General features: G+C 36.1%; 1 protein-coding gene across 3 annotated transcripts in view; it reads right to left on the reverse strand.

Moving 5' to 3' along the window:
• LOC112058203 (GATA-binding factor C) overlaps positions 1-12,510 on the reverse strand; it is a 155,371-nt gene that overhangs the window by 99,162 nt on the left and 43,699 nt on the right. For all 3 annotated transcript variants that reach the window (XM_052882436.1, XM_052882434.1, XM_052882435.1), the window contains exon 3: positions 919-1,443. In XM_052882436.1, coding sequence (XP_052738396.1) covers positions 919-1,443 — 525 coding nt within the window. The remainder of the gene's footprint in view (positions 1-918; positions 1,444-12,510) is intronic.

Genomic DNA, 12,510 nt, shown 5'->3' on the forward strand with positions numbered 1-12,510 from the left:
TCCAATCAATAATCGCCAACGATGAGACATTGTTCCGTGATTCTAATTACCGCTACTACGGCCCAGCGTTTTGTTACCAGCGAGAGAGCGGCTCGATTTGATTCTACTGATTAAGAACTATGGATTTTGAAAGTACTCAGATCTGATCGAAATCGGGCCGAAGATGAAAATTAATCATTGGCAATATAATAACTTAACTTTTTTTCTTCAGTGTTCTTTTGCTATCTGTAAACAACCACGACTTTTAATCGGAACAATATTAAGCGTGATTCATGGACAAGCGAAATATAATTGTTCGTTTATTTATTGGTGATTGTGTAACAATCTTAATTCTCCTGAATTTGTCGGACTTACAAGACGCGATGAAAACGCAAATGTAGTCAGCAACAGGATTAAACTCTTCAGTGGGCCTTTTCACTAACTATGAAGCTTCAGTTGATATAGCACAAAATTTACCGACTAACTAATGTTAGTAATTCTTAATGTGGTTTCGTATTCACTATTAATTTAATGCTTACTGGGAAATATTGAGGTAAAAAATGTCATCCGATGATTACTGACAACCCTTCGTGGACATCATAGAGCGAATATTGCCCAGTTGTCATTGTTTCTTGTCAACTATGAGCTTTACGGAATAAGAATAATGTTGTTGTTGTTATTCATTTGATGTTAATCATTTAAGTAGTCTCACTATTGTGAAAATTAGTGAATTGGCCGACAGAAGTTCAAGAATTACATTGGCGCAGCTGATGAACATTTCTGTTTTAATTATTGTAATAAATTTCCTAGCGAAAGGTAAACCTAAACATGGTTCTAAGAGGGTAATCAACGTTCGTTCAGCAGGTGTCAAGGGCCACAGGTGATCGGATAAGCGTGTGTTGTGCGAGTGCTCTCGGCAGTGCGTCGTGCTCGACTCACCGGCGCTCGTTCGCGTCTTGTTCGGGCGAGGCTTACTCTGCTGCTGCCCGCTATACCCCTTCCCCTGGTAGTTGTAATAGTCGCTGTTGTACTGCGCGTTGTACTCCCCGGAGGGCTGGCTCTCTTGGGGACACGTGTCGGGCTGCGCACCTTCGCGTTGTTTGGAGGGGGGCACGCCCATCATGGGCTTGACGTCACCACACAACGGCAGCTCTTGCTGCTGCTGCATGAACGCGACGCTCATGGCCGTGGCGTGCGCGACGGCAGCCTGGTAGTCCTGCTGGCCCAGCGCCGCCGCCGCCACGGAATCCGGCGTCGAGTCTTTCGGCGGCGTGGGGGGGAAGGAGAACAGAGGATGGGGGTGAGGATGCTGCGCGGGCGAGAGGGGCTTGTCAGCGGGCGTGTCTTGCTGGAACCCCCCGCCCCAGGCTCCGCTGCCGAGCGCTTTGGAGTCGAGCCAGGGGTGCAGCGGCGTGTGGAAGTGCGGCCTGCAGACCTGCCCGCTGCCGCCGCTCAGCGTCCGACCTGCGAACACAAACATACTCTTACCCTACAGAACTACTTACTGCAGACATTTACGATTACACATACATAAAACATATATAGCCGGGATCTAGAAGACAAAACCATTTCACCACAGATCCGCATCAGAGGTATCGCATCAAACGGACTTTTTCTAACGTAAAATTAATTATTCAAGGCGGATCAGTGGACGCCTACCATAAACCAGCAGAACCTCGCGGTTTCAACCGCGTAGTTCCCATACCCGTGGGAATACGGGGATAAAATATAGCTTATGTTAATCCCTGATAATGTAGTTTTCAAATGAGTCTAGTAGTCTTAGATACACAAAATAGAAATCTTTTCTCTTTATAATATTAGTGTGGTGTGGATACAAAATGAATAAATAAAATGTAGAGTAAGTAACCAAAATAAGTAAGTAAGTAATATTAAAAAAAACTATATTAACTTAACAATAGGTATAAAAAAAACCCTTCCTTTAAAATTCTTAGGAGCGAATCTTTTAAGCAAATGAAAAGGTGAAGTCACCTAATTTCGGTTGTCGAAACTTCACGGGAATGAACCGGGTCGGACAAAGCTCAGTCAACGGCTAAGTCATCGTCGTGAGTGGCCGTCATTAGGGCGGACAATGTTAAGGCGTTACGAACCGCCCGTGATACCAAAATTAATATTATTGAGAACCAACAACTCTTTCACACGACAACTCTATTTAGCCTCGAGTGCGGGGAGCCATCAAGCAATAAGTTTTTTTTAATGTTTCATGGCAATATGCTGTTAAGACTATTAAGTATCATATCGTTTTTTTTTATTACAATATATATAATTTAGTTTTATTACCTACTAAACTACAGTTAATCGAAACAAACGTACTAACAAATTAATACTAATAGTTGCGTATTGATTAACAAATGAATTTTTGACAAAACCTCTGTCGCAGTTTGTATTGGATTAATTTACAATTGAAAAGTTCTAGCTTCAATTCCTCTTAACTTAAATTATCTTCTACTTTGCTCTTCTAAATATACGAAAAGTCACTTATCACAAAAATATCAAAAACTTGACGTACAAAGATGATATTTTGCAAGGTAGTTTATAGTTAGTAAACGTCTACAGAATTTTTCGACAGGGCCGGATTAAGGAGGTCTAAGAGCGGACAAAAGATCACTTATCATAAAAATATCAAAATCCGCTTGACTTACAATACTGGGTGATTTATAGTTAGTAAAAGTCCGCTAAAAACGGATTTTACGACAGGGCCGGATTAAGGAGGTCTAAGAGCGGATAAAGTCGCAGGCGTAAACAAGTTTGGTATATATACTAAATTGATAGCTCTGGTCTTGTGAATAGCTTCGTATCTTATACCAGGCTTGAACAAAGATGAATATCTTTCAAGTTACGCTATTACCATTTTACATATCCACTACAATTTGTTATTAAACAAAAAGAAGCATTTTGCCGTCACATTTTGGGCTCAATAACCGGATGAGATGGCAGTATGCACCTGCGCAGCCAACCATCACGTTTATGAGGATTTGATAAACAAATAACGACCTTCATTCAGAGTAGGTTGCCGAGAACAAAGGCGCGCTTTTCCAAAATATTACAAAAGTCGTGTCAAAACACCGGCGCAATTAAAATAGTGGGCCAGTTTGAGGTTTCGTTAATTAAATACAGTGTACACCGTGATTTGTTATAATATAAATGTATAATTAAGCGGGCGAATTTTAAAACGGCCATTTGAAAAGGTGCCGCGTCATCATTTTGGTGTATGAAAAAACGTTCGCAAAAATAAACGCTGTTGGAATTCCACCATGACTCTGTTGTTAGATAATGTGAAGTTGCTCATCAAGCTACATGTCGATTTTGGCGAAAGGAGATGGTCCAAAATTGTATGGAGGCCAGCATCAGTCATTAGAAATAAAAGAAATATTTTTTTAAATTATTTTTGATTATACAAATCTACGAATTTACTTTAATTCTTTAGAAATAATATTCATTTTCTCCCAAGAAATGCAACAATATATGGTTAATAATGGCGGATTGATGACGTTTTTCATGCAGTAGTCGATTTGACGTTTGCTGCCAATTGTCATGTCATAGTTGCTTTAAGGGCGCCATCTTGATATAACTCAAAACATGGGTTTTAATTTTATTTCTTTATTTTTAGTTAGTTAGATTTATTTAATTATTTAGATTTCAATTAAATCCTTGTATTTAAATTTTAATGATACGAGGTACAAGAGTGGACCTGAAATGGACCATTTCCTTTGTAATGATGAACTAACTTTGTCAAGGTGGAAAATGGAATGGTTATCACATCTTTCAAATTCTTATTTGTTTCAACTATGCTAAGTTTACTACTACTAAAGTGAAATCTGTCAGTTTATAGTGACTCAATAGGGTAGGGGTAGGTATATGTCTCAAAACGTAAATATGTGGCTGGTATGTTTTTAGCCATTCGGACGTAGTAATGCTTTCAAATCAAAATAATACCTAATCATTGTATTCCGTTGTGTATTAGTGATTAATTATTGTTTATAGAATTTAATATACAGAGACAACCCTACAAAACTTAATAACCAGTTGTTTTATCAGTTTAGAAAAGCGAATAAAAATTAAAACATGCTTCATGTATATTCTGCCTACGTCACTTTAAATAACACCCCATTCAATTTAACATTCCACAAATTATTATTTAAAAGTGAAAGCAAACATATGTACGGCATCGGGAGGGTAATGATAATTGTGCGAATGCGGCTTGTGATTGGTGCACTCACCCCTGGGGTGGCCATCCCTTGTCTATTGGTGTAACAGGGTAACGTCATTGCTTAACATCCCCGCGGTGCGCTGCGGGGTCTAATAGTTGGTTAAGTTAAAACTTACATTGAAATTATAAAGCCTATATTTATATCCAATACTCATGTACTTCGTAATTACACTTTGGCAATAGTTTGCTGTAGTTTTATTACAAAGTTGCGTCTGTTAATTTGAGATACTGTTTTTTTACTGTTATGATTGTCGAACCAAGCTTTTCTTTTGCCTTATCCCGTTTATACTGTCGGTTTTCACAATCATGCGACGCCAATAGATTCATTATTTTTCGTCAACTTATGTGGCCTTTCTTATATGTCGTTATGATTGACGAATCTAGCAGATTTTCTTTTGCCTTATCCCGTTTATACTGTCTGTTTTCACAATCATGCGGCGCCAATATATTCATTATTTTTCGTCAACTTATGTGGCCTTTCTTATATGTCGTTATGATTGACGAACCAAGCAGATTTTCTTTTGCCTTATCCCGTTTATAGTCTTGGTTTTCACAATCATGCGACGCCAATATATTCATTATTTTTCGTCAACTTATGTGGCCTTTCTTATATGTCGTTATGATTGACGAACCAAGCAGATTTTCTTTTGCCTTATCCCGTTTATAGTCTTGGTTTTCACAATCATGCGACGCCAATAGATTCATTACTTTTCGCCTACTTCTGTGAGCTTTCCTTCACTTCCTTAAGTCACTCCTTCCTTCCCTCCTTACGAATTATCATCAGTTACGTTGTTTGTGGCCTACCTTTCTGCTTTTTTCTGTACTTTGAACTTTTTGGGGATAATATTTTTCAACACGATTTTTTAAATCTCAAAATGAAACTTGTCTGAAAAGTTCATGTAGTAGTTGATATATACATAATATTATTTACTTGGACATAGTTACAGGAGCTATTGCGTTTGTAGCTTGATTATATACATGTTTCATATTTATTTATATCAATGCATAGCAAGTCACAGATGCAATTAAAGTTATTAACCAAATATAGATCACAAATAATAATATAACCTTCAATAAAAATCCCATAATGCCTTGACTGTGATTAATTAACCGAATAACCAATTAATAAATCGGAAGTAAATCCGTCTATACAGCGTAACATAATTAATTGATAAACATAATACTACATACAAAGATGACTAACATTGCACGGATGTCTACATCCCGATTGCAAAGTTATAGCGTTCAATTTACTCGACTTTAAACTCTATTGCATTGTAAAAAGGACTACTAAGCTTTTGTCATGTGTAATATTGTACCCGCATCAAGTCGATCCAGGTGCTGATCGTAGCTTTAGATTATCAGAGATGGTTATCAGGAACACCCGTACGTAGCAAAAGTGGGCAAACTGTGTGTCGCTTGTCGAAATATTAATTAGTCGCCGTTGTTTTGGTTACTTTTATAGAGAACTAGCGGACGCCCGCGACTTCATCCGCGTTTTTCACAAATCCCTCGGGAACCATTGATTTTTCCGGGATAAAAAGTAGCCTATATGTTAATCCATGCTATAATATATCTCAATACCAAATTTCAGCTAATTCGGTTAAGTAGTCGAGGCGTGAAAGAGTAACAAACAATCATAAAAAATCATCAGTTTTCGCAAATCTCGGGAAACCATGGATTTTTTCGAGATAAAAACTAGCCTATGTGTTCGTGAGTAAAATCCATTTTCATACCAAATTTTAGCCAAATCGCTTCAGTAGTAGCGGCGTTAAAGAGTAACAAACAAACAAACTTTCGCGTTTATAATATTAGTAGGACTAGATGTACCCAGTATACGACGCCAAATATTTTATAAAAGTTTACAAATTTTCATAACTTTCATGAATAATGAACCCCCACAAATATTGTAACCTCTTTCAAACAAAAGAATTTTCAAAATTAGTTATAAGCTTATCTTATAGTGTTCTTATGGTTAGTCAGAATTCTTGAATAATGAATTATTTGCGAAGGTGTTTTTAAAAACATTTTAGTATACAACGTCCAAATAAGCACAATATTCGTCACAAGAGTTTAATTTTGTACAAAATTGCCCTTGACATCATTTGCTTCTAATGAATATCTTAGAAGATATCACAGTTTAAAAATAATTCTGGAGCAAAATAATGCTCAAATAACTAATAACTATACACTCAGGATGGGAGTGCAAATGGACGGCCGCGGGTATATCTCGTACGAAGTATTCGTACCATACCGGCTCACTGTTTAGCACGAGTCTTCTCTTAGAATAAGAGGAGTAAGGCTAATAGTCTACCACGCTAGCCAAATGCGGATTGGCTGACTACACACACGTAGAGAATTAAGAAAATTCTCAGGTATACCGGCTTCCCCACGATGTTTTTCCTTCAACGTTTGAGACACGATTTAATTTCTTGAAATGCACATAACTTAAAAGTTGGAGTATGCCCCGAACCGAATTCGAACCTACGCCCTCTGATACGAAGACAGAAGCCATAGCCACTGGGCTATCACGGATCACATGTGAGTATATACTCCGCGCCACGAAACAAGTCCCGCAGACGTAGCGCTAATGTCTTAGTGACGCTCATTGTCATTTGGTAATGGCGGTCTTATAGTCATTTGTGTAAGGCGCTGTCAATTTTAGTTCAGGTTTTAGCCGCGGGACTTTCGTGGCGCGGAGTCAAGTACAATATTTAGCTGAAATGAAGACAGTAAACGGTAGTAAAAAGTCCCAGTGGGCAGCCCTACAGCCACGGTGGTTAGCTGAGTGTACGCACAACGTGACACCGGGAGCCTCCCCTCACAATGCCACCAGCGATGGCAGCCCGATAGCGCGTATGAATAATTCCCGTTATCGCACCATCTCGCCACATGCCCTACCTGCCCCCTACCATGATACCGAAAATCGGTGAAATCGACACGATCGTAAAGCACACTAGACGTGTCGTATTATTGCGAAACGTGGGTTACACTTTTATTTATATATATACATAACAAATTACTGTTTTTAACCGACGTTTTTTATTCGACGCATATGTATAATTAATGTATGTTTTTGTGTTGTGCGTAATTCTCTACTACTCATTAGTAATATGATATTATAGAAATGCATATTTATCAGGGAAATATCAATGTCATAATTTGAAGCTGACCGTTTTTCCTTAAACATAATATAACTTTAGTTATTATGAATAACTAAAGCTTACTCAAATATTTCATCATAGATAACATTATAATATGTAATAATTAAGCAATGTTCCAAATTTATAAAAAAAAACTAGGTATACTCTTATCTTATAACATAAACTAGTCTTACTTTCACACAAGGTAACTCGATTATATACGAATAGATATATACATATGAAGATATCTAATTTATATTTTCAAGAACTATGTTAGAAACACGTAAGTAAGCTAGTATACTTTTACTTCGAATACTACTCGTAATAAGTAAAAACAACGCGGTAATAATATACTCACGGACAAATCATACGTTACGGTCTTTTCCAATCGAAAATTAATAAACGAAAACATATTCTGTAGGGTATCGTGGTACGGGGCAAAACAGCTTTTTATTTATTATGGGGCTGCTAGTTTCGGCCATTGTGCCAGATATGTGAACTAAGCCTTGATTGTTTGGGGATTTTGTGTGAGCGAGTTATTAAAAAGAGAAAAGGACTCCATCAATATGGCGAAAATTGAATTAGCGAGCACTCAAACGAACCTACGTATATTTTACAGTTACACGAAAAAGTTTTTATTAAATTTCCTGAAACTTGTTTTCATTATAAAAGGAAATACATAATTATAATAAATCTATACTGTATATCTTTTTAAATTATACTTAAACGAAAAAGCTTCTTTACACTAATCGTCAAATGAAACTGAAATTGGTTCTTTTGTGGTTTTCACAGAAATACGAGTATTTGATGAAGAAAGACTATAAGTTATCGGTAGCAGAAAATTTAAAGATTCATCGCTTGTTACGCAAAAGAAATCACGTGAATTTGAATCTACAAAATGTAAATTTATTTAAACTAACAAAACAGCAGTCTATACTAATATTATAAAGCTGAAGAGTTTGTTTGTTTGTTTGTTTGTTTGTTTGTTTGTTTGTTCGTTTGTTTGTTTGTTTGTTTGTTTGTTTGTTTGTTTGTTTGTTTGTTTGTTTGATTGAACGCGCTAATCTCAGGAACTACTGGTCCGATTTGAAAAATTCTTTTAGTGTTAGATAGCCCATTTATCGAGGAAGGCTATATATTACCCTTGTATTCCTACGGGAACGGGAACCACGCGGGTGAAACCGCGCGGCGTCAGCTATCATTAAATATTTATTTACAGATATACTTTCCAATACTTACTATGAAAACTCTGGTAAATAAACTACTTGGCACACTTTCCAAAGACAAAAAATGTATATGACTATACCTGCAGAGTAGAGTAAAAGTGTAGTTACTTATATATCCGCAAATAATGCTCGTAATGAATGTAAATACGAAATCAAATCATAAACCAATCATGGCGGGTTCTCACAGCCGGCAAACAAAACACCGGAATCGAACCCCAACCCCTAGCATGCCCCCGGCAGATGCAACAAGAGATCTTATCAGCGCGCCACAGGGCACTGCAAGTGTTGCCAACATTGACGCTAAGCTTATTTTGTAACGGTTTTTGGAAAGCCCTTCCAAAATATTTGCTTGCCGGTTCCCACTTTTCCTAATACGTTGTATTTAGTTACATTAATTACCCAACTACGGATATGGAAGGCAAGGACATATTTAACCATTATTGGTTAAATATGCTCATGTATAGAAGAGACACTGTCATGACAGATTAATTTCTTCGTATTTATTCACAATTCTACTTTTTGTTGCTGGTGAAAATTTGCAATGTTGTGGAACAGACAGCCTGAAAATACTAATTTTCAATAAATTTCATTTTTAATTTCAGTTTCTGTCATGATAACTTCATTTTAATTGATAATTTTCGAAAAGAAAGACTTTTTTATATTGTTCAATCGAAGAATCCAGAATCCGATGCCAGAATCCAGAATCACATAATTTTCGTAGCCGAACGGTCCTCTAAAATACCGACGAGACCGTTGTTTTGCATTAATCATAAGATTATATAATAAATAACCACATTATATTTAATACGTAGCTCACATACTAATGATAAGTTTGTGAAAAAGCACATTGATTTTGTTCGACCCGATTATTACACAAAAATTTCAAGGCGTGGTCCCAATGCCGGCTCCCTCCTTTCATATTACTCCTTCGCTCACGGCGAACATTGCCCCATTCTGCTTATTACCTCGCAAGCGTTTAACATTATACGCGCCTGCAACTACATTCCGAATGTACATTACAGGATGTTCGGCGGAGTTACGTCTTATTTCCTATGTATATACGCTTCACGGCCGTTTATAAATTCAAAAAGATCTTATCTAATCGAGATACTACGATCGCGTCGTCGATCCGAAATAAATTAATAATTAAGTAACTTTGTGTTTCTTATGAACTTAATTGTAAATCCAATTACTGATTTTTTGTAAATATTGTTAACGGAGCTTAAACATTATTTTAGAAAGGACCTTAAAATTATGATCATCTAATAAATTAAACTGTAATTCCGAAGTAAGATTTAGCAATAGCAGTAATATTATAAAAATGGAACATTTTATAACAGAAGTTATAATATTGACTTCAAATAGTCATTGAAGTATAAGTTTGAAACAGTCTACAAGATTCAACATTCTGCCGACACTGGCCTAACAGTAACACTATGTTGTTCAAAAAAAATTACAATTACTCACTGAAACAATAAAGAAAATATAGCTAGACTTAAGTATTATAAAAGATGTGATCTGCATTTAGTAGGTGCTAAACATCTTATCAAAGATCTAAATGTAATGGCTGAATCATCGGTCAGTTAGCATTTAGGCGTCCTATACGATGTCGTTATGTAACTTGAGCCGTGCGTTGATATTTTTGTTGCAAACATAATAATTTCACATAATTTAAATGAGAATGTCAGAAGCAGGATTTGTGTATCGTGAGAAACTTCCCAGTGGGCGTCAAGGCCAGTGTCGTCTCCAAGTCTACTGTTTCGCGATCCGCGCATCCGACTAGCGCCGGAGCGTGTGTCCCGGCTTAACGGTCGGCATGCACGCCAAGTTATCCCTTCCAGTTATTGTCTTTAGAAGTGTTATCCTTTGTTCCTGCGACGGATCATTACGTGCTCGATCATCTACGCGCTGGTGACTCCTTGTAGCCCTTATGTCGTGCGTTGTAAACACCACATTCGCATGACAAGCGTCCCCTGTGAAATGTCCGACGTGTTAGCGAATGATAAATGTAGGCGTCAGTATCGCGTATCGGATCTCGCCGTTCGCACGCCGAATTAATTTTAATTTATTGATCGTCGCATCGACGGCGAGTATTTTAGGTGCCTACTAAGACAACCCAACTGTGGTACTTACTTATTAAAGTCTATTCTTTTTTTTCACTACTTGAATTAAAATCTTCAACATGACCTATCGATTGAAATAGGTTGCCTTCTATGAAGGTAAAACCGAGAATCCTCTTGGCTACACATGTGTACATAACTACATAATATTATCCGTAATAATTTATTTTAATATAATCATCTACAGCGTGGGAATTATGCAATACATCGGTGTTGATGCTAGGTATAATACTTTTTATAACTCGCGCTTCATTTCAAATGTTAAATATTCCTTTTGGACATAATCTTCGTCTGTTCTCTTGTATTTTTTTGCACATTAGATTTTCTCAGCGGATAATAAATCATAGCCTAGTTATTTTGTAGTTATGTTTCCACATAAATTAGTGTCAAGATTGTGTATAATAATTTCAAATGAGTGAATCAGTCGATTGCGTAAAAACAACCTTGTTTTAAGTGTAAGACATAATATAAATGTTTTAATTGGATCATTTTTAGGTTTTCTCCTAAATAAAGTTTTAAGGCGTAAGACTAGAGTCATACAAAAATATCTAGATAGACATTATTAGAGATAACTGTACTCAAAAATAAAGCTCCAAATAAAAAATGTAGTCAGATAAATATAAACACATTGTGCCAATTTAAAACAAAAAGTAAAGTTAAATGTAGTTATTTTTAGCATTTTTGAAATATAAGTAAATTAAGAATTTTATTGTGTTGCATCCAGATTCTGAAGTGAATAGGTATAAAAGAGGTAATTAACTGTTTTGATTTATAATACTTAAAACTGACTTATGCAAAGTGAATTTAACAAAATATATTTATTTGGGTCTTCAATATTTTTAGTTGGATGTCAATAACTTGACTGTTGTATTTAAGACCATGTATCTATCCAAAAATATCCATATTAATTCATTCAAATTTAAGAAAAGGCTTATTTGTACTGACAAGTAGCTATGAGTAGGAACTCTGTGTCTTGGTCTGAAAGATATGACGCAATGCCACGTAGCTTAACTTACTTCAAATCAAATTGATGACTACAAGTTAGTGCATACTGCGTACATTGTGAGGATGTGAGAATTATTACATGCGATGATTTTAGACTTATGATCAGATATGCTTTCTCCTATATCTAACAGTGTAAAACACATAATGATAAAACAGTGAATTTAAGAAACATCTGAAAGCCTGAAGCCAGAAATTGTGAGACAAACCAATTAAAAGATTATTAAATTATCCAAATCAACTCTTAAAAGAACTTTAGAATTACCTCTTATTTATACATAAGTTGTCTAAATAAAGAGTCATGTTAAAGGTTAATTTAATGCATTTAATAAGAATAGCCTTAACATAATACACGAAACTTATACGAAACTGCAGTGAATCACGCTAAGGTTTGATTTTATATAAGTTGACATAGATGTATGTAAATGAAAACAAATGTGACAGAATTTCAAAGTTAAACTATGAAACCTATATGGATACAAATCTATTCCAAACTTTTTTGGATGACAAATGGGAGTTTAGATCTACGCAAATTAGATGCATCACGAAAAGCCCTGTATCTAATGTTTACATAAGTGACCTAGAAAAAAAGAACGATGAACTTATTGAAGATTTTATACTATAGATACGACCGAATATAGGTGATAATGATGATGACTTAAGTAAGAAGAAGTAAGAAGGGAGAGATGAGAACTTATAAACTTTTTTCCAAAAATTATCAGTGGCAGCCTGGAGTTGGAAAGTTGGTGATATCACAACCCCATGATCCTGTAGTGGATCAGTCAAATAGGTTGATAATTAAAATGATACTC

Source organism: Bicyclus anynana, chromosome 7 (genome assembly GCF_947172395.1).
Source record: "Bicyclus anynana chromosome 7, ilBicAnyn1.1, whole genome shotgun sequence".
In the NCBI taxonomy this organism is placed as follows: Eukaryota; Metazoa; Arthropoda; class Insecta; order Lepidoptera; family Nymphalidae; genus Bicyclus; species Bicyclus anynana.